This window comes from Quercus robur, chromosome 8 (assembly GCF_932294415.1).
Source record: "Quercus robur chromosome 8, dhQueRobu3.1, whole genome shotgun sequence".
In the NCBI taxonomy this organism is placed as follows: domain Eukaryota; kingdom Viridiplantae; phylum Streptophyta; class Magnoliopsida; order Fagales; family Fagaceae; genus Quercus; species Quercus robur.
Window position 1 is genome coordinate 56,745,493 of NC_065541.1, and position 23,217 is coordinate 56,768,709.

The window sequence follows — 23,217 nt, forward strand, 5'->3', positions numbered from 1 at the left end:
TGCTACAACAGAATGACTAAATACAACAGATATAAGTTCCAATGAGTGAAATCAAATATATTTGCAATCAAAATCAAGTATTGAATCTTCCCATAGGATAATTAAACCAAGAAAGAACCCAAACCCCAACTTGAACAACATTGCCATAGGCTTTTGCCATCAAAATTGTGCATTTTGGAAATAGGCCTAAATGGCCATTAGCTAATACTTTTGAGGACTTCAAAGAGTGGGTTTGCTAAGAGTGAGGGAAAGGATGATCTATTGATGCATGCCCCTATTTCTGCCGTATTTTCTCTCTTCTTTTTACCACTTTCTTTCTTTATTTCTCTCCGTTCTTTTTACTCTTAGTTGCTTACTACTCTCTTGTCATGAGTTGTTTTTCTCCCTTGGGTATTTTCCCTTTTGAATCCCCCTCTCCCTAGGTGCCTCTCTCTCTCTAAGTGCCTTCCGTAGGTTCTTACTGCTCTCTTACCATGGGTTCCTCCCCTTAGGTGCTTCCCGCTTTCATCCATGGCTACCTCTTCCTTTTATAGCGAATTGATTCAATGAGATTTCTCCCTTTTACCCCTAGGGTTTTACCAACTATTTTTCGCTTGTTGTGAGCATTCCTTCAGTACTGCCCACCAACCCATTGGTTGCCCGGCCACTGCCTCTGCTCATAATACATTTGCTGCATCACTACTCATTTATTTCCTTTAGTTTGGCTTTTCTTTCCTTCACGCAATTCCTGCTATTGACACTTCCTGTCGTTCCTTATTTCTTTTTATGTTTTCACACCTATCTTTTATACAAAAGGATTTGGGCCTTTGTAGGCCAAATAATGTTAACTAGATCAAAAAGGTCTTGGGCCCAATTTGCCTTGATCTGTCAAAACCATTTTGCTGAAGAACTGTATTCTGCGGCAGATCTGTATTCTGCTACAAATTTGTAATCTGCTGTAGATCTGCATTTTGCTGTAGATCGCTTTCCCTTGCACTTCTTTCTTTGGACCTTTCTTGCTCTATGGTCTTCTTGGTGGGTCTTTGGGCCTTGCTTTTCATTGGGCTTTCCTCCATATGGGCTTTTGGGTACAGATTCAAAAAATGGGCATCAACAACATTCAATCATATAAATGAAATTAGACATTGCTATGTTTGGTTTGCAAGTTTCCGTCCCCAATTCTCACTTTTTATAACTCAATTCTCAGATTTCATGAACCCCACCCTATTTTAGTTTGTTTGGGTTAGTTTCTGTAACTCAATTTCCATAATTCAATACTCAAAAAACTGAGTTTGAGTTATGGAAACTGAAAACGAGTTTTCATTATTTTTAGGTGATGAGTTATGAGTTTCAATGGCATTTTTGTAAATTTATGTAAACAAGTGGGATCCACTCTCATGACTTGTCTCAACAAGTCATACCTCTCCTAACTTCGTTTGAGTTTTGTGTGATGCTAAAACTAAACATAAACTTAGTTTTCAATATTTACCTTGTGTTTAACATATTAAATTATCTTTATCTTTTAAAATATTTCAACTTTAATCTTTTTTTTTTCTATTATCCGAAGGAAATTTAAAAAATAGATTAAAATAGACCATTGATTTCTGAAGTTTGCCAAGTGATTGTTTTTGGTCCCTCTCAAATATCTTTATATGTTATTAACTCATTTGTTAATTCCCCCTCAAAAAAAAAAAAAAAACTCATTTGTTAATTGTTATACGAGTACGACAATGCTTTATCTGTCACCCACTATTTATCAATACGGCGAGCCGTTTCCCTAACATAGCAAGTTAACAACAAGAAGCTCATCGACAAGTAAAACAAAAAACAATGTACGAGTTCGTTTAGCTGCCTCCGGATAAAGAAAAAGGTAGAGTCTCAGACTCATAGTCTCATCATGGCGTCCATGCTTGGGTTTTTACCAAACCATTCTCTGTACTCTCGAACGCTATGGGCCCCTTCGGTCTCCATAAACCATTTTGTAGCTTCACCTTCACATACTTCAACTGTTTCATATTTATCCCCAAACAACACCCATCAGCTGAAGCTCAAGCATTTCCCACAACCGCAAGCATCTTCTTCTGAAGGTGAGCTTATCCTTTTCAGTTTCTTCATTTCTTGTCTTTATTTTCACTCAGGAGGGTATTTTGGGAGATGGGTATGTGTTAAACTTTAGTGGTTAAGCTTTTAGCCTTTTAATAATGTTAAATTTTGCATTTTCTTGATTGTTTGCAAAGTTGAACCAATTGAAGTTGAATATGTAGCGTTATAATAATGGTTAAATGATCAAATTCACCCTTTCTTAATGCTTTATGCTGTTGGAACAATTGGAAATTTATCATAGTATGGAGCAGATGGTCCTGAGTTTACATGTGAAAGGGAGTGTTAGAATAATAGCTAAATGATTAAACTCATCATTTCCTAACAGCTTAGGCTTTGGGGAAATTGGTAATTTATAATGTAGTGTTTGGAGGATTTGGGAGCAGGGACTATGGTTGTATAAGTGAAACAATGTAGGAAGGTTAAGGGGTAGAAGGAATTATTTGAATGCAATTTTGTTTGTTTCTTTTGGAGTCATTTGCATTAGAGAATGAATTTGACTTATTTGAACAATCTTATCTTCTTGATGCTGCTACCATTTCTTCCCAGTGGGCAGGCAATAATTGAAAATTCAGTAGAGACAAGAAGAGGAATTGGTTGTTGGAAAGTTGGCATCTTTATTTCTAAATCGAAACTTATTCATAAACACATTTTTGAGATACACTCGCTCATTCTCATAATCATTATTTATATTCTTATATTCTTTGAAATTTAATGCTACCTTTTTTTTGGATTATTATCTTCATCTTACAGGAATTCCTGGTGATTTAATTGAAGACTCAAAGTTTGTACCTTTGAATGCTGAGGATCCCAGATATGGTCCACCTGTAAGTTCTGGTTAGTTACATTCCAATTGTAAAATTCTTACTTCCTCCTATGTGATGACAAAGATTGCTCATGCTCTTATTAGTAATACTTTTAGACAATCGTATATACTATGTGGTTTTGCTGTATGTATCAGCTCTAAGATACAAGTTTCTGAAACAGAAAGATATTTTTAGCTTTAAATCTTTTTCTATATTTAGTTGTTCAGTTTAGAATTTACAGTACCTTAAAGAAAGTAGTTACTCTTATTTTTGGATCATGTATACTTATAAGTTATAACCACAACCATAACTTGTTGCCTGGGAAATCATAAACATTTTCCTAAAAGTGGTTATTAAAATAACTAAATAGATGGGATCATATTCTAAATCCTACTGAAGTTGATGATTCAAACTTGCAGGCTTTATTGTTATTGGGCTTTGAAGTGGAAGAGGCCATGAAGGTAATCTTTTGTTTTTCATATCATTTGCCATCTCTGCCACTATTCTATACATTAGGTGAATATTTGAATAGGCTCTAGGAAATGCTTTTGTACAATAATAAGCGTAAATCAATGTAATACTGTTGTTTGCTACAAAATATATATTTTTTCATATTAAAATTCATGCATATTGTGTCCAATAAGCTTTGACTCAAATGACATGTTGAAATTTGTTGTGTGTGTGTTGGGGGGGGGGGGGGGGGGGTGTTATTTTGCACCTCTGTTTGAAGGTTATAAGGTTCAACGTTTAACTTAAGCGTTCTTTTCTGTCTCAACCAAATCTTTGAACACCATTTCTGCTCACCATATATAGTAAGAAGTGCCGCATCCAGGATCTTTTGTTTATTCTCATAGTATTTATAATGGTATTCTGACTGATTATTTAAATATATATATATATATATATATATATTTTTTTTAAAAGAGAGTTTTGTCACTCTTTAGTGGTCAGGTTAGCATGTATCATTATGATCGTATAACTCGAGGTCTATTTCTAAGATAATAATATCAAATGGTGAACCAGTATGATTTTTTTTAAGGGGGGGATAGGAAAATTGTCAATGTGAAGATATGGTGCCTGAATTTGAATTTGTAAGCCTTAGGAATGACTTCCGTGCAGCTTTGAGATGAATCTTCATTTAAGGAAGCATACTGTGCTTGGCTACTTGCCTCTTTGTAGGACTTTTTTTTATATTAATGCCCAAGAAATTGGTTCTATCCCACCCTACAATTCTTTTTTTGTTTTCCTCATGCAGATACAACAGCTTTTGAAAGAGTTGGATGGTGAATTCCTTGAGGTATTTAGTTATACCATATATTTGTGTTCACTTTATATGAGCTTGATGGAGAACTTTTTCCGGATAGGGGGTAAACCTGAAAATCGTAAAAATCATTTGTTTCTTTTTTCTATACGTTTTCCATTGATATCCTGCTCTTGACTTAATTATTTTGAAATTTTCACTTTATGCAACTCTGGAAGATATTGAGTACCATAACCCCATGCTTAAGACTTACGTGATTTTGTCTAAATGTGCTCCTAATCTCTATATTAAACTTGATGCTCACTATTGTAGATTATTTTTTGTACTGAAGACATGATTACTCGTCCCCTTTGGGAAGCAATGAATACAAGGCAGCCCCATTTGGAAGCAGTAAAGGTTGATTTCTTCAACTTGCTACTCACTTTTTTCCTGTTGATAATTCTATTATGGCCAATTTTTTACCTATGTCCTGCCTATCGTATCTTGCCACCAACATGTTTCAGTGGAAGCTGAATAATCCAATCATGTTTTAATAGCATTTGATTCAATATATCTTGTTGTTATACCATCGAACGAGTACATCTTTTCTCTTAGAACTCTTACAAAGGGAAAGTCATCTTAGTATCTAAATAAATATCTCTTTACTCAATTTGTTGAATTTTGTTATTTACTGGGATGGAAAATGTAAACTACTACATACTTGTTTTTAATATTTTTCATAGCATCAAATGCCAAAAACTTCTCTTCTCAACATTATGTGAACCAACCAAATAATAATGCAGTCAAAGCATTTCACCTATTGATCGGAAGCCAATACTTCCCAGAGAAGGCAGTGCTTTAGGTTCTAATAAAATGAAGGATCATCTCAGATTATAAAACTTGTTAAATTTCAACTTGTATTCATACTTGTATGCATGTAACCAGTGTATTTTCTTCCGCAGGTAGCCAAGTCACTGCCACGGATCTGCTTCTTATCTGGTCTAAGTGGAGAGGAGATGATGGTGTTGATTGATGCCTTTCCAGAAACTGGTATTGGAACTTTCCTTACCCCAGATGAAGCTAGTAAACTTCACATTTCGCTTTGAATGGTAGTCAAGTCATAATTGAGAATTTTGACTCAACCAGAGGGGCTTCCTGAAAATTTTGAAGTTCCAGAAACTCTAATCTCAATACTTTAATATGAAGGAATAAATCACATTAAAACGGAAAGAATGTCAGACGCATCGATACAAAAGGATGTTGAAATCTGGAACTTGTTACCAAGTACCAGCATTATGGCCTGGGTATATATGTGGAACAGAGATCTATCTCCACCATATGTACATGCATTTAAAAAAAAAAAAAATTGACGAATATGTATATGCATTTAATTCATATGGGTGAACTTGTAGAGTCATAGCAATTTCTTCATGTGGTTTTCTTGTACAGGGATGCCCCAAACCCAAATGCAAAACTTCATTTTGCAGTATATTTATATTTATACACATACATGCCCCTTCCTCCTAAACCCTAATTTGGCTCAGGGAAGTGGACTCTTTGGTCTTCTCAATGGGTGACCCCTTGTGTCTATCAAGTATCGTTACAGTTAATGGCGATAAACCATATTTCCAGTGTTCCTTCTTTTAATCAATTATACAGTTCCTGATAAATATATCCTGATAAATATATCTTGTGCTAGCTTCCATCTATGTATTACATTTGAAACTGTCCTTTTATACAGGACTAGAACCAGCCGTATTTGCGGCACTTGTTCCCAATAGTGCTGATAAGCCGCTCCAGGAGTTGATAGAAGAGATTATGGGGGACCATGAAATGCTGGTAAAGATTTTTCCTTGATATCTATGTGAGTTTCTATGGAATCATCTCATCTTGTTACCGATGCTATACTTTTATTTTCATGCAGACTGCAAAGCAACCCAGTTCGACATAGGCATATCCAAATCAGATGTCTGCAAGAGTATCACTTTTCTTCATGAGCTCGATTGTTTTATATAGTGTTGTGGCAAAAGATCATCTAGTTTTCAGTTAGAAAAACGTATCTTATGTTCTATAGCAGGAAAAGAGCATATAAGTAAATATGAAGCTTTGTACGTCATTAAAACTTCAAATGATATCCTAATCTTCTTATGATGTTGACAATGATATCTGACGCCTCTTATGATGTTGACACCAATGCACGTGTAAAATTCAAGCAACTCTAGAAGCTGAAATGGATACCTTGTCTTTACATTGTTTTTGGCTTGATGATCCAAATATGTTACATAAAATTGCTCAATCATCATGAGATATATATATATAAATTTGAAACATCCAATGTTTTATCGTTCACATGGTAGTTTTGCTTGTAAAGTGCTCCTGTCTTTCTAATTCCTATTCCATCAATAGTCACAAAACCTGTGGAACATGGATGTCTTCCCCAATCAAAGCCACCATCCAATAACAAGATATGAAATGTGTTAATTAACAATTTCTTTAACTTTTTCACTAGGTCAGCACTATGAATGTAGGTACCAGCCAAAAGGTACAAGCTAGTCAGTAGACAAGCGGTTATTGTAAAGGTTGATAGAATTCCTGCATTCATTTGCGTACAATGTAATTTGAATACACATCTCTATGTCCACCGTGACCACTGCTCTAGGACATGAATTATACTATCCTACAGGCCTCGATACCAAAGGAAAAAAAGGAAAAGAACAATAACCCTAATCACTAGAACTTGTGCTTCTTTATTTCTTTTACACAGTATGACAAGAGTCTATTAAATTACATACTGCTCAGAAGAACTTCAGACTGAGCGAGGACCACCTACATCATCATAGAAAGAGAACCAAAAAATTGAGATGATCCAAAATAATTTAAGCCAGAGCATCAATATTCAACTACACTGGTCCTTGCTACAGCAACCACAAATGTGCTCTGGTGAGAATTCAGAGCAGTCTTAAGCAACCTTGCTGGGAGAATATGATGAGCAGCATGCAGCATTATGTCTCCTGCAAAAGAGAGAGTTGGTTTGGTTAGCCCCAATATCCGAGTAATCCTGATATTAGCAGCATAAGTGTACTAATTATTACCAATGTTTTATCTGATAACTTCCTCTGTATTTAGCCATACAACCTATTGTCAATACATAATATCTTATCTTCTCCTATACTCCCCATCCAAACATATTATTTTTAGATAGGCAAAATTAATTTTATTGAAACAAGACTACCTAGTGAAAATAGTCACGAAGTAGCCTAAAGAATTAGAAACGAAAAACTATCTACATATGCATCAAATCTATGAAAGAATTAATAGAGTTGCTATCTGTGAGACCCAAAGCAAAGGACCACTCATAAAGATAACTAACTACTACTACTACTACCATGTTCTTTTTTGTTTTGAAAAAGTGGTTAATTCAAAACAACTCAAGTTCAGTCATTCTTGAGTTTATCCTAATCAATCAACAAACCTAAACCCAGTATCCCCTATTGTAGACTCTAAATCATATATTTCCCCAAACCTAGCCATTTGAGCAAGCAGTAACATCCAGGTCACCATATTTATCATACACAAAGTTGGTTCATAAATTTCAAGGAATAAACCAAAACAAGCATCAAACTTATCCAAATAACAAAACATTTGAGCAAGCAAATTAGGCCCAGGCTCAGGTAGCTTGGTTTTTTATTCAGGCCTCTGAAAACAAATATATCGTCTCTTTGCAAACTACATATGAAAGCCCTAACGAAACAAACACATCTAAACCAAATTAAAATGAATGCATATAACCCAGAGAAAGAGAACTCCCTAACAACTTTACTCAACCTCTTTTTCTACAAAGGCTAGAAAAGAAGGAACAGGGAAAAGCTTATGTTTTAATGAATCACTTGTAGATATATTGCTAATACACAAAGAGTTAATGGTATTTCACGATGACCAGTCGATTGAGGCAAAGCAATACTTGAAACAGCAATCCATAAGATAGGAGACACACCTTCATTTATAAAATCTATGCAAACAAATTCATCCAAGTAACATGGCTGCTCAACAAAACCATTAATCATTGATACCTACAAACTTCCTGTAACCCCAAGTTTACAAAGAATAAACCCCACTACCTCCAATGTCTAGACAACTAAGAGAACAGTACAGAAACTTTCAACCATGTCCCCCAATCTCATGTTATGGTTTCCCAACACAATCATATATAGCTCTACATACAATAATCCCATCAATCAAAGAACCACCCTCTGCAAAATTAACCAAAACTGATCTTATCTTCACAATTCAGGCACATCCAAATATGTCAATGATAAAAATCAAAACTAACAAACCCCCTAACTTGACATCCACTACCATCTAAACCACGTATTTTCAATTGGCATCTCTTGGTATTTCCAATGGAAAGGTTCAAACAAAGTACAAACAATTAAAACACATCAAATAAACCAGTGAGGTTCGATTAAACTTACATTTAAAGCATACCCAACACAACAAAATTTGGTTTTTTTCACTCATCCTCTTCACTCTCATCGCTGAAGTAGCTAGCTTTCTTAACTTTCTTCCTCTTCTTCTCCTCAACCTCAACAACCCCATCAGTCAACAACCGCTGGTTAGCCCCACCGTCCACCACCGACGCCCAATTATCATCCTCCAATCCCACCACCTCTTCCTCCTCCTCCTCCTCCTCATCATCATCATAACCACGATCTCCAATCCGAAACCCACCACCGCCACCGCCACCGCCACCGCCACGTGGCTTTTTGGGAACAGGTCGCTCCCTAGGACCCAGCTGATTCTTAGGACACTCATAGGAAAGGTGCCCATCGTCCCCACACTCATAACACCGAGACTTATCCTTGTACACGCGCTTCCGAATAAACTCAGGAGCTCGCCCATTGTCGGCGGCAATGGAAGCCGAGATGGTTCGTCCATTGAGGATCTTCCCGTGCATTTGACGCGCGGCGGAGAGAGCGTGGTCCTGGGAGACGAACTGGACGAAAGCGACGCCGCGGCTTTGGCGGGTGACGCGGTCTTTGAGGACGGTGACGCGGGCGATTTTGCCGAAGGTGGAGAAGAAAGTGTGGAGGTCGGAGTTGGTGAGGGTGTAGTCTAGGTTTGATACGTAGAGCGTTGATTTTGATGGGGCTAGCCCTTTAGACCCACCTTTGGTTTTGGCGGCTCTGTTATCGTTGGCGTTGGGGTTTTGTTGGGGTTTTGAGGTTGTGGTAGATGCTGGGTTTGAAGAAGAGGAAGAAGGGTAGCGGTAATAGAAGGTGTCGTCTTCATCGTCGCTGCTATCGGTTTGCTTCTTCCGCACCATGGTGCCTTTTCTCTCTCGACTGTTCTCTTTGCCACTATTTGTTTTAATTTTTTTTTTTTATATATGAAATTTCTGGCTTTTTTTTTTTTTTTTTTTTTTTTTTTCGCCCGTATAGCACAATTTAAGAAAATTTTAAGTGAGACACTTCCGATCAAACTCTTGAAAGTCTCAAGCGAAACTCAAGTCTCAAGCAAGCATTATGGGCTCACATGGCCATTTGATTAAATGGATTTGTTAACGGATGCTTTTAGAGCAATTATTAATAAACTATAATAAAAAAGTTTTGATACCACTTTCATGAGAAATATAAAAAATTGCCAATAATATTTATTGTTTTATTATTCTCTCAATAAAATGTTTCTAAAAATAGCTCTTAAACCAATGCCCTTAAGGTATTGGTTAACATTTCCCTTAAACATAATACTTGGAACTTGAGTTTATTTCACTTTATTCGAGTTCTAAAAAGTACTATATAATTAAATAAGTTTGACATGATATTTTTCTTACAATTTTTATAAAACTATGTTATTTGGCAAAATTATCTTGAAATTTCATCATATATATGCATATCTTAGTTTTTTTTATAAAAAAAAAAAAAAAATTATTATGGACAAATAATGGCTACAACTTAATATGCCTATATTTTGAAAATCTTAGATTGCATGTTCTTTTAAGATCTTAACATGCGTGTCAAATTTTGTATCAATCATATATTTTTTATTATTCAATCTCCGTAAACCTATTTTTTTGCACATAATTTTATACTACAAAATTTAAAATTTAAATATTTGATTGACAATTTAGATATCGTTCTTTGATCTTCTATAAGTTTGCACATATGGAGGGTATAAGAAGAAAATATTATTCAAATGTGAATTTATCAAAATTCACATCCGATAAAAAGATATTTGGTGAAGTTGTAGTCCTTGGTTACAATTAAGTTTATAATCAAACTTTTTCTATTTGTAATCCCCAAATATTTGTCTCTCATTCTCTTTCAAAACTCTCACAGTCGCCCTTCCATTTTCAATTTCATCTCTATCTTAACAATAATGGAGTCATATTATTAAGAAAAGTAAATTACCTCTATCTTGCCCCATTCCTAACTTACCTCGCTTTCACCATGTGCTGGTTTTACCAACCTTACCCCACCCTATAACAATCCCTAATAATTTTATTAACATATCAAAAGGACAGTAGAGTTCCTTGCTCCAACAATTGATTAAACTAGTTTACATCTTCTAAGGGATTGTGATGCAGTGAGGAGGTTGTGGTGTCAAGCTGATACTAATAGGCGTGATAACAGGTTCTTTAGTGCAGACCTGGGCTTTGGGTTGTGGAAGAACTTGTGTGATAATACGAATTATGGCAATCACAATATTACTTGGAGCTATTTCTTTGGTTTTTGCATTTGGAAGCTTTGGTTATTTTGCAATAGATGAATATTCGAACCAGGTGACTCAAGTACACTTGCAGTGGAGGAAATCAGAAACATGGCAGTGGAGTTTTCCTTCTCTGCTGGGAAGGTGAAGCATACAAGTGGCAGGTTCCCAATACAGGTTAGATGGAATAAACCTGATATAAACCGGATTAAGTTGAATACTGATGGTTCGGCTTTAGATAACCCCGGGCTAGCTAGTGGCAGTGATCATAATGGTAATTGGGTATCAAGTTTTGCCAAAGCTCTTGGCATCACTACTAGTTTTGAGGCTAAACTATGGGCTCTTTGTGATGGTCTTAGACTAAGTTCCTCACTTGGGGTTCAAGCACTGGAGATAGAGTTAAATGCAAAAGTTGTTGTGGATTGGATATTATTAGGACATATGTGATTCACTTGTTAAGAACATATGTCACTATTTTATGTAATTGACTAATCTTTTGACAAAACGCACTTTACTTGTAATTGAATAAATCTAGGATGTGTTTAATGCTTCAAGAAACCTTATTTCAAGTTCAAGTGTTAAAATCATGCAAGTCCGTCTAAGATTCAAGTCTAAAAAGTGCCTGTCATTAAAGCTCAACAGCTAACTCGATAGATAGGTATCTATCGAGGTTTATGAAAAACAGAGTTTCAGTTCTGTTTTGACTCCAATCCGTGATTGTATATTTGGGCTTTCTTTTCTCACAACTCTAGACATATAAAAGGATTATTTTAAGAGCCGTCAAAGGTAACACAAGTTGCACAAATATTGAGCAAAGTTTGTTCAAGCAAATTGTGACCGGAAACAAAATTTGCCCTAGTTCATCTTTCTTGTGAAGAAGCTGCTGTGTTTGTACACCGTAGAGTTTTGTAACCAAGAAACTTCTTGATCTTCATTGTGTGATGAATTGAAGAACTTTGTAGCCAACAACCTTCTCTAGTTGGTGATTGAAGTCGCGTACTAGGATCCACGCAATTGGTTAGTCACGTACTGGGAGCCGTGCATTACAATGAGAGATTGTCACTACAAAACAAATCCAATTGGGTATTGGGGTAAGGGTTAAACTGTAGGTTGGTATAAGGTACTAAGATTCTTTTACTTGTAACTGAAAGTTCAAAAACGTGTACAAAAACACTTTTGAACGTTTAGACCCCCAAAAACCAATTTAATCAACACACGCAATATGTTAAACAATAGTGTGCGGAAACTTAACATATGCTATAACATTGTATTGATTAAACAACTATCTAAGCCACAACAAAATAAACCACAGCAGATAAATGTAAAGGCAGAGATAGAGAGGAAGGAAGATGCAAACACAGCGATAACACCAGATATGTTATCGAAGAGGAAACCGAAGACCTCGGCGAAAAACCTCTCCGCCGCCCTCCAAGCGGTAATCAATCCACTAGAAAATACAGTTGGGATACAAGGACAGCAATAGACCCTCCAAGCCTAATCTACCCAATGCACCTAAGCCCTCCAAGCTTCTTACTCCAACGAGGTTGCGCCGAACCTTTTTCTTTTCTAGCTTTCCGGATTCCGCTACTTCACCGTAGCATCAACCAATAAAGATTGGCTCCTTCCTAACTGCTTCCCAGAACTCCAAACGACTGTCTCACAGAGATGATAATGGTGAGAACCAGGTTTGGTATAAAGGCCTCTCAAGGATTTGACAATGGAGAGGAAGAGAGTGAGGGATTTTGATGAGACTCTAAGGTAGAGATTGTGGGTAAAACAATCTGGTTTTTCTTTAGGGTTTCTCTCTCAAAATTCTCTCTGGAAGCTCTCTTTCAATCGTGGGTTAAAAGGGTATTTATACTGAAGAGGAGTGGAATGCGAAACGTCAGGTTTTTCCAAAACAGGGGTGGCTCGCGGCTTGACCTCGCGGCTTGACTAAGTCGCGAGTTCCAGTCGCGAGTTAACCGTATGGCCAGTTGTCCTGTTTTGTCCTGTAGTGCTCCAGCTAGCATGACTGTTCATCTTCCAGCATGCTTGGCACGTGTGCAGATTCTGGCGGGTTGAAGCCGCGAGTCCAGTCGCGAGTCCCAGCCGCGACTCTCTGTTTTCTTGCACACTCTTGAGCAATCTTCACACTATCTCACTCACTACCCTTACAACAATCCCACCTAAATACAGGGTTACTAAATGCTGAATTACAAGCAAATTTGGCACGGAATAAAGCCAATTAGATGGTTGAATAAATTCAACCTTACAATCTCCCCCTTTGGCTATTCCGTGACAAAACCCTAAAACAGACTCTAGACTTAACATGTGAGTTGGGAACAGTTGAACAAAACTCACTCACACCTAACTCTAGAAGCTGTAAAGCACTTGAATCAAATGAACATAACCTCCTGAAACACAACAATACACCATGATCATTGTAAGCAGAAAATTCTAAATGCATATGAAACAGGCAAAAAGAGATCAAGCATAAGATGGAGTTAATGAACAAACCATGGCTTGATCAACCAAGTGAACACCACAAAGTAGTGATCACAGTGTTCATTCACACATGGAATGAACACAAGGACATACAAGTTAACAAGCACAAGGCAAGACACTTGTATGTTCAACACTCAACCAATGCATAGCACACAAGGCATATGCATCTAGGAACAATCCTACAAGGGCACAAGAGTGACAGTACATAAACCACAATGCTGAACATTTAGATTTAAAATACTGATTTCACATAGCATAAAGGCTGCACTTAAGCATGGTACAAACCACAAGGCCTACAAACTATGCATAAAACATAAACCCTCAAAGCTTACAAAAGCATATGGGTACAAAACATTATATTGAATAAAAACTTAAACAATATAAACTAAAAGTGCTTTAAAATTTCTCCCTTTCAAAGAGATGAGAAGCTGTGATGCACTTGGAACATATATGTACTTGTGCCCTGAAACACTTGCACAAACCACATTAGACCCTCAAGGTAAAGTACGTAATAAATGACAAGTATAGAAATGACTACAATGATCACATAGCAAAGCAAATGATCATCTGAACATGCATTCAATGAAGTATAATAACATAGGGATATATGCATGTCCAAAGCACAAACATGATGCAATGAGAACACCAAAGCATAACACAAAGCACCATAAAGCTAACAAGAAAACAAACAGAACAAGGTTTTCTAGTTAACACAATGTCTTCTCCCCCTTGGTATATGCATCTCCCCTATGGAATATCTCTCCCCCTACAAATGTGCATGAGAAATAGAATTTCTCCCCCTAAGGATGTGCACAAGAGTCATATAGAAATGACAGAATACTCCGAAACATACTCTAGAGTATACTCTCCCCCTTTTTGTCAGGAATAGACAAAGGGTCAAGAAGAAACGAGGGTAAGATATGAAGGTATGAACAATGCTAATGATGCATGAGGGGAAAAAAGAAAAAAAATTTTTTTTTTGAAAACAACTTTGAAAATAACCCTCAATATGCAAAACACGCGATTTTCGCGACTGAGTTAAGTCGCCAGGGCAAGCCGCCAAAACGCTCAAAGACAAAATTTTGAAAAATTTTCTAAGTGTTTTTCGCGACTGAAGGGTCTACCCGCGAGGGAGTCGCGAGCTGAGCCGCCAAAATCTCTGAGTAACCCTCGCGACTGGACCTTCCACTCACGAACAAGTTGCCAAAAAAGACCCGCGAAGACGCGACTGAGTCTCGCTACTTGACTTACCCGCGACTGAGTCGCCAAAACAGGGCAAAACTGTATTTTTGAAATTTTCAGATTTTTCCAGCAAAATACTTTCCAAAAACACCTAAAACACTCAAAAATCTTTTTGTGCTTGAATTAACAAAGATTGAGCATGTGAAAACACATTTTATCAAGTACAATCACACAAATGAATATGGCATTTATCAAACATAAACTTGTGTGATGTGTGTGGATATCAACAATGAAATAGTCCTTTGTCTAATGTGAAGCTTCAATGATCAATTCAACCAAGGCATACACAATTAGCACTAGATCATGTGACCAATCTCAATTATAGAAATATGAATATATGACTTCCCACACAACTTGATAACATAACTTGGAGCTTTTCATTTGACTCCACTAACAATCATAACATTTGATCTTTTTGATCTATTGAGGCAATCATCTCTCATTGTGAAAGGGATAGACAACATTTTTCTTTGAAGAACAGGCCTTTGGCCTTTTTGAAAGAAATTTCACTTTTAATATAAGGTCGCTTACCCTTTTTCCTAGTCAAATACTAGAATGTGCGACAGGCTTTTGCAGCTCAATATCTCTTTTCATTTGGAGATTTACATTTGGTGAGCTCTTTTTAGCAAAAAAAATAAAAAGTGGGAAGATATATAGACACAAGTCTATGCATGTCTCAAGATCAACATAACCATTCACTAATCATTCATGACAAGTTTGGAGATCTATTTACAACAATCACATAGATTTCAAGATTTCTTCCACAGTGATATGAGTGCAAAGAAACAAGCAATGCTCGAAAATGCACAAAGCCATTAGCACAAAGGTACAAGGCAAAACAAGTTTTGAGACAAAACTCAACAACGTCGATCAAGCTTTTTGATTTTCTACTTTTTATGTGGTTTTGGATTTTTACACACACAAACCAAAGACATAAAAGTAAGATCAAAACAAAAACAAAACAATGCATATAAAGATATGCATGATGCACAAATGCATGACAATGAAGCATCTAATGCATAAAGGGTCCTACAAAGATCGAAAGAATTAGATCAAGGACCAAAGGAGCAAAAGCTCAACCAGAGGAACCCTTCCTCATCCAAACAGAACAATTGTTTGGAATGAGTGTCTCATGAGAAGTGAGACGAGGGTTGGAAGAATGAGAACCGGAGATGCACATAGACAAGGAGTTAAGAGCATTAAACACTTTCTTTAACAACATGCCATTATCACTCAAATCCGGTTTATCCTTTTTAGCACAACTTCCAAGAAGCTCAAGTTTTTCTTTTCTTTTGATTCTTTTAAAAGCATGAAACTTAGAGCATTGAGGTCTTAGATGACCAAAGGCACCACAATGGTGACACACAATGTGTTTAGGTCCACTAGGCCTTTTGGGAAGGGATCTAGCAATATGGTTTTGTTCCCTCTTCAACTTATGACATTGAGGTCTTATATGACCAGTCACACCACAATGGTGGCAAGTTGGAACAAACTTAGATCCATCCAGAGCCTTAGGTTGAGACCTAAACAGAGGCTTTGACTCAACAGCCTTTCTCTCCACATTTTGATTTCTTTTATGTGGAGGAATGTACACCGATTTGTCCTTTAAGGTAGAACACACACTAGGCACAAAATCGGGTATCACAACATGATTGCAACAAATATTTTCATCCTTTTTAACAATAGGTTCAGCAATCAAACACTTGGCATGCATCTTAAGAGATTCATTTTCACATTTAAGATCATCAACAAGTTTGTTAGACAAAACAAGTTTAGCATCCAAGTCCATATTCAAACATTCAAACTCTTTCAGCTTTTCAAGAGAAATTTCAGCAAGTTTTTTATATTTCTCAACCAATTTGTTGGATTCATTGAGCTTAGCAATCAAATCATCCTTTTCACAAAATAACTTGCTCAAATTCTTTTGAAACTTCTTAGCATTTTTCTTCAAGAGTTTGTCAACAACACCCATGGATTCAATTAACATGTCATCACAATTATGAGGATTAGCACTCATAGAGACATTTTCACAAACACGTGGCATGTTACATTCATCACCAACCAAATCATGCAAAGAGGCATACAAAGCACAATCCATGGCAAATAAACAAAAGGGGTCAAGGATCACACTTAGGTATTTAAACCACAATAAGTGTACCCGCTCTGATACCAATTGAAAGTTCAAAAACGTGTACAAAAACACTTTTGAACGTTTAGACCCCCAAAAACCAATTTAATCAACACACGCAATATGTTAAACAATAGTGTGCGGAAACTTAACATATGCTATAACATTGTATTGATTAAACAACTATCTAAGCCACAACAAAATAAACCACAGCAGATAAATGTAAAGGCAGAGATAGAGAGGAAGGAAGATGCAAACACAGCGATAACACCAGATATGTTATCGAAGAGGAAACCGAAGACCTCGGCGAAAAACCTCTCCGCCGCCCTCCAAGCGGTAATCAATCCACTAGAAAATACAGTTGGGATACAAGGACAGCAATAGACCCTCCAAGCCTAATCTACCCAATGCACCTAAGCCCTCCAAGCTTCTTACTCCAACGAGGTTGCGCCGAACTTTTTCTTTTCTAGCTTTCCGGATTCCGCTACTTCACCGTAGCATCAACCAATAAAGATTGGCTCCTTCCTAACTGCTTCCCAGAACTCCAAACGACTGTCTCACAGAGATGATAATGGTGAGAACCAGGTTTGGTATAAAGGCCTCTCAAGGATTTGACAATGGAGAGGAAGAGAGTGAGGGATTTTGATGAGACTCTAAGGTAGAGATTGTGGGTAAAACAATCTGGTTTTTCTTTAGGGTTTCTCTCTCAAAATTCTCTCTGGAAGCTCTCTTTCAATCGTGGGTTAAAAGGGTATTTATACTGAAGAGGAGTGGAATGCGAAACGTCAGGTTTTTCCAAAACAGGGGTAGCTCGCGGCTTGACCTCGCGGCTTGACTAAGTCGCGAGTTCCAGTCGCGAGTTAACCGTATGGCCAGTTGTCCTGTTTTGTCCTGTAGTGCTCCAGCTAGCATGACTGTTCATCTTCCAGCATGCTTGGCACGTGTGCAGATTCTGGCGGGTTGAAGCCGCGAGTCCAGTCGCGAGTCCCAGCCGCGACTCTCTGTTTTCTTGCACACTCTTGAGCAATCTTCACACTATCTCACTCACTACCCTTACAACAATCCCACCTAAATACAGGGTTACTAAATGCTGAATTACAAGCAAATTTGGCACGGAATAAAGCCAATTAGATGGTTGAATAAATTCAACCTTACAGTAACCTATTGTTTTGATAATAGTAGATTTTCAGGAGTGATAACCTTAAAATCACTCGGTGGGGTTTTTACCGTGTAAGTTTTCTCCATTCGTAAACAAATCACTGTGTCAATTTATTTTCCACTGCATACTTAGTTTAATTGGTGATTTGTTTGTGCTACCACATGCTTTGCATGTTAATTTGATTAATTCATAAATTTGGCTAATTAATCAATTAATATATCATAAAGGGTCAATTCGTTTTTGGCCTATCAAATATTAGGACGAGCTTGCTCAAATTTTCGCCATTCCTCTCTTGTTACAGATTGCAAAGAGTTGATGAGCAAATTTCGTCATGTAGACACCATATTTTGTATCCCTTAAGACTCCGACCCGAATTCCCCGATTGATAGGCCACAAACTGAATGACCCCTTGTGATAGATATTAATTAATTAATTAACCAAGTTATTAATTAATCAATTTATCATGCAAACGTGTGGTAGCACAAACAAATTACTAATAAACTAATAATGCAACGAAAAATAAATAACACAGTGATTTGTTTACGAATGGGGAAAACCTAACAGCAAAAATCCCACCGAGTGATTTTCAAGTTACCACTCCCAAAACTCCACTATTATCACAACAAGCGGTTACAAGTAAAGGAATCCTAAGTATCTTACCAACCTACAGTTGAACTCTTACCCCAATATCCAATTGGACTTGTTCTGTAGTGACAGTTCCCCTTTCAATGCACGACTCCCAAGTACGTGACTAACCAATTGTGCGGATCCCAGTATGCGACTTCAATCACCAACTGAGAAGGTTGTTGGTTGCAAAGTTCTTCAGTTCATCCACACGATGAAGATCAAGAAGATGTTTGGTCACAAAACCCTAAGGTGCACATACACAGCAACTTCTTCAAGAGAAAGAGATGAACTAGGGCAAGAACTTCATCTCCGGTCACAATTTGCTTGAATAGAGTTTGCTTGAACAGAGTTTGCTTAAAACTTGTGCAACTTGTGAACCGTTTGACGGCCCTTAAACTGATCCTTTTATATGTCTAGGGTTAGGAGAAAAGAAAGCCCAAAGACAAATTCACGGATCCCAAGAAAATTAGATTGGAATTCTGAAAATCTTAAACCTCGACAGATAGAAGGTGTCGAGCAACTGTCGAGCAGGTGTCGAGCACACCGAATGTAGAACAGCTTTCTTAAGCTCGATAGATACAGTTGTCGAGCCAGCTGTCGAGCTTTAATGATTTTGCACTATGAACTTGTTTTCTTGGACAGACTTGAAGGCTTCAATACTTGATCTTGAAACAAGGTTTCTTAAAGTATTTAAACACATCTTAAATTTACCCAAATACAAGTAAAGTGCGTTTTGTCAAAGGATAAGCCAATTACATAAAATCATGACATATGTTCTTAACATGTGAAACACATATGTCCTAACACCAATGATGCTAAACTCTAAAGTTCAAGGTTGATTTAGGGCCCAATCAAACTTAATTTGACTTGAGAAAGGTTTTTACCCTAAGGCATGTGTATGCGTATGCAAGCTTCATGCATGCGTACACATACACGGGCACGCGTATGCATGCTAGGGTTCCAGAAACTATGAAATGCAAGTTTTTCTACATTAAAACTGAGGTTTGGAGTGAATCTCACATCGTTTGGGAGCCGTTCCAAACCCTCACTTTCTCAATATAAAAAGCCATACATGGTACCTTTTGAAAATACACAGAAAATCCTAAGGGAAAATCTAAGATTCACTAAAAATAGTGAATCAAAGAGGGAGTTTTTTACAAACATCCTCAAGTCAATATTTTCTAATTGGGGCTTTTTCTAGCCTTGATTTTCGAGTTTTAAGATTACTAATCACTTTTGCATTTGATTGTGAATAGATTTGACTGAGAGGAACGATCAAAATCAAGCCAAAGAGCTTTGTGTTTAAGGTATATGTTCTAAGTCTTTTTCCTTTCTTTTCTTATTTTAATTCTTTTTTTTTCTTTGTTTTTCTGGGTTTATTTGTGATATAACATGTTTGTTTAAGTTTAGGTTTTCTCTGTTTTAAAGCATGTTAGGTTGTTAGATTTAATAGTTTTTGTTTCTGCTCTGTTTTTGTTCTTGTTGTTTTTGGGTTAAGGTTTGGGCATGTATGCATACGCATGCGTTCTGCATGTGTACGCACACTCAAAGTATGCATACGCATACAACCAGGGACAGATTCAGGATTTTAAACTAGTGAAGACCAGAGTATAAAGGAAAAAAAAAAAAAAAACTCCAAATAGGCATCCATATAGTATTAAAAAATTAAAAATATTCAAAATCGTTGTTTCTAAATACATTAAGATGAAATCATTTACCAACAAAGGCAAAAACAAAAACAAAATAATGTTTTTTTTTTTTAATACTAGGCTGGTTAGGATTTTTTTTTTTATTATAAAAAAATTAGAGCATTTACAATGGTGGTGTTAAAATTTTTAGCTTTTAGCACCTCAAAAAGCTACTTTATCTATTTTACCACCTCACTTTACAATACACCCATATCAAATGTTATATTTTTTTATCACTTAATTAAAAATAATATAAACAACTCGTTAAAATAATAAAAGAAGTCATAAAAAAAAAAAAAAAAGGAAGTGAGAGAATTTGAGTTTTTTAATTGAAGGAAGAGATATAATCTTAATAAAATATTGTATTTTATTTTTAACAATTTGCAACACTCAACTGGTATTTATACCAGTTTACTGTAGTTGTAAAAAAATTTGTTTTAGCTTCTCCAATAACATATGATTTTTTGGTTCTTTGGTAGTAAAATAGTTTTTTTTTTTTTTTTTTTTTTGTTGCTAAAATACAATTACCATTGTGAATGTTTTTATTGTTTTTATTAAGTTTTTGGGTTGGATAGTTGCTATTTGGGTGAAGCTAGTTAGGCTTATTTAGGAGAGGGGGGCCTTAGGTTTTGGAAAAGGGCCTAACTATAGAAATGAAATATATAAAAACTAAAAAATATATATATATATATTTGGACCTAGGGAGGCCCGGGCCCCCACCTGTGTTTGTCCCTGCATACATCTGGGCCACGTACGAAGGCCCTATGTATGTGTACTCGTACTCAAGCCCAGAAACCTTAATCTGCATCTTTTTGTTGTTGTTTCTTTGCTTCATTTATGATATATGCCTTTGTTTTGTTCTCTTTTTATGTTTTTGAGTCTCTGTTTCTCTGTTTGTGTTTACTTATCCTCCTGATGTTAGATTAGCGTTTTTCTTTCAATTACTCTTTGATATATCATGATCATGCATTTACATGTCCATCCAATTGTTGCATAGGTAATGTGATGCACTAAGGTAAGGTATGCATTCATATGTAATTCATTTGATTGAATATGATCTTGTTTAGGTTTAATGAACATGATATGTGAGTTTAGATGGACATGTTTGTGTTCTTGTTTCTTGATGCTTTCCGACAATTCTCTGATGCTATCATGTCTATGTTTCTACCCTTGGGTATCTTGTTTATTTGCTGCCTTGAATGAGATAATATGATATGTATGACAGATGCATGCTAGGCTTGATGTGAGTTGCCATGATAGATGTAAGTTAGAGTTTTGGGGATGATAGATGTAAGTTAGAATTTTGGGGATGAATGATGCTATGTTGTATGCTGAGATGTATGCTAGTGTGTGTGTGTGAATTTAGAATGCAATGTTGAACATGCCTTTAATGAGATTAAGATGTAAGATACAATTAGTGGAAGCTGACCCACGAGTCGGGCCGTCTTAGGTGCCTAACACCTTTCCAAACGGCATCTAAACTTCAAACCCATACTCGGGTAGTAAGATCAGTCCTTCCACATAAGGGCGCTATATACATGGTTCCTAAGCCATAAAACTAAGTGGCGACTCCATTTCTTTTCTCTGCCTTGGTCCACTCGGCCGAGGCATACCCCTCCTCCAAAAAAGCGCTACGCCCATAGTGGCGGCTTTGCTAGGGATAGAGAGTTTGATTCCAATGGCACTACAACAAAGTTGGTTTCTATCGAGGGTCAGAACCCTTAAAAAAGTATTAAAAGCCCTAAAAAAGATTATTTTGAGGGTCTAGAAGGCCCTTGATAATATTTGAAACAAATTCCCTCGAAAAAAATTTCGATGGCCTATGTGACCCTTGAAACAGAAATTTCGACAGCCAACACAACCCTTGAAACAAATGTTTTATCTTTATGGAGTATTGGCGACCCTCAAAAATTCAAAAATAAGGAAAAGTACAATAACCTTTTTTTGAGGGTCTCTAGATCCTCAAAATAGGGTTTTTCTCTTCTTTTTTTTTTAAAATAAAAAATAAAATCCCACAGCAACCCAATTGTAATGAACAAAAGCTTAAGTAGTAGAAAGGAAATATACAAGGCTAACTCATCTTATATAAAAATAAATAAATAAAACAAATCTTAAAATAAAATTTTTGGTCAGTATCCCAAAATTAATTACTAACATCAGTAATTTTGCCATCTTTGTTTCTGATAACTTGGACAAGGTAATTTTCCTCTTGGCCATCTACAGTAAGTTGAAAGCATCCTAGAATAATGTAATATGGACAAACCCACCTGATAGAATCCACTGGTGCAATTATTTAAGATATATTTTAGTTTCAGTGCTTAATTATGTTAAAAAAAATTAAAGAAAAATATCAAATAAAATAAAAAGGAATAAGAACGGCCATATTTTAACAAGAGGCTTTAAAATTAAGCATTTGATAATAAACTTAGATTAAATGGAAAGTGGAAACTCTTCCCACCATAAAATGAGGAGGAGAGTGAGGTCCTAGTTTTGATAGAAAAATTGAGCATGTTATATTCATCAATAATTGAAGTTACGAACCAAAAAAAAAAAAAAAAAAAACCTTTAAACACAACTAACTAGAGGGATAATCATGGCAACCACATACTAATTCTGAGTTTTTGATAGATCTCTGTGGGGGGCCTTTTCATGTTAATGGGCCAAAGCCCGTCTGCTACACCAAGGCCTGTGAGTTAGTGGGTAAGGGAGTTGGGACTAGCTTTGTGGGGTTACACTGCAAGCCAGCTTATGCGCAAGCCAAGCATGCCCAATACTTAAACAATAGGAAAACGGTATGGTAGGATGGACACGACAAATGTAGTCACAGCAGAATAACTGTCACCACGAACACAACGAAAGATACAACAGTAGAACAATTTTTATAATAAAGTATAATAAAATAAACTACCGCAGGACAACTAATATTGCAAATAAAATAAAAGATAATATAGCAGAACAACTGATACAGCAAATAGAGCAAGAATGTTACAGCAGAATAACTAATAATTTGAAAAACACTACAGCAAAATGAATAATGACGGGGATATCAAATAAGC

General features: G+C 36.4%; 2 protein-coding genes across 2 annotated transcripts; one reads left to right on the top strand and one right to left on the bottom strand.

Annotated features, from left to right (window-relative positions):
- The first annotated feature begins 1,768 nt into the window (after positions 1 to 1,768).
- Positions 1,769 to 6,377, top strand: LOC126697199 (uncharacterized). The gene is made up of 8 exons (XM_050394084.1): positions 1,769 to 2,066; positions 2,833 to 2,906; positions 3,305 to 3,346; positions 4,141 to 4,182; positions 4,459 to 4,542; positions 5,088 to 5,175; positions 5,867 to 5,964; positions 6,050 to 6,377. Exons 1-8 carry the CDS (start codon positions 1,877 to 1,879, stop codon positions 6,074 to 6,076), a joined length of 645 nt encoding a protein of 214 aa, XP_050250041.1. The 5' UTR covers positions 1,769 to 1,876; the 3' UTR covers positions 6,077 to 6,377.
- Positions 6,378 to 6,693: 316 nt separating this feature from the next.
- LOC126697198 (U11/U12 small nuclear ribonucleoprotein 31 kDa protein) lies at positions 6,694 to 9,514 on the bottom strand. Its single transcript, XM_050394082.1, has 2 exons — positions 8,598 to 9,514; positions 6,694 to 7,136 (listed from the first exon to the last, which is right to left on the bottom strand). The coding sequence occupies exon 1, from the start codon at positions 9,446 to 9,448 to the stop codon at positions 8,636 to 8,638; it is 813 nt and encodes a 270-aa protein (XP_050250039.1). The 5' UTR covers positions 9,449 to 9,514; the 3' UTR covers positions 6,694 to 7,136; positions 8,598 to 8,635.
- Positions 9,515 to 23,217: the final 13,703 nt, after the last annotated feature.

Excerpts from the sequence above, each read along its gene's own strand:
- LOC126697199 (XM_050394084.1), top strand. The coding sequence starts at position 1,877 with ATGGCGTCCATGCTTGGGTTTTTACCAAACCATTCTCTGTACTCTCGA. Across the intron at positions 4,183-4,458 it reads TGGATGGTGAATTCCTTGAG|ATTATTTTTTGTACTGAAGA; the intron begins GTATTTAGTTAT and ends TCACTATTGTAG. Across the intron at positions 5,965-6,049 it reads TGGGGGACCATGAAATGCTG|ACTGCAAAGCAACCCAGTTC; the intron begins GTAAAGATTTTT and ends ATTTTCATGCAG.
- LOC126697198 (XM_050394082.1), bottom strand. The coding sequence starts at position 9,448 with ATGGTGCGGAAGAAGCAAACCGATAGCAGCGACGATGAAGACGACACC.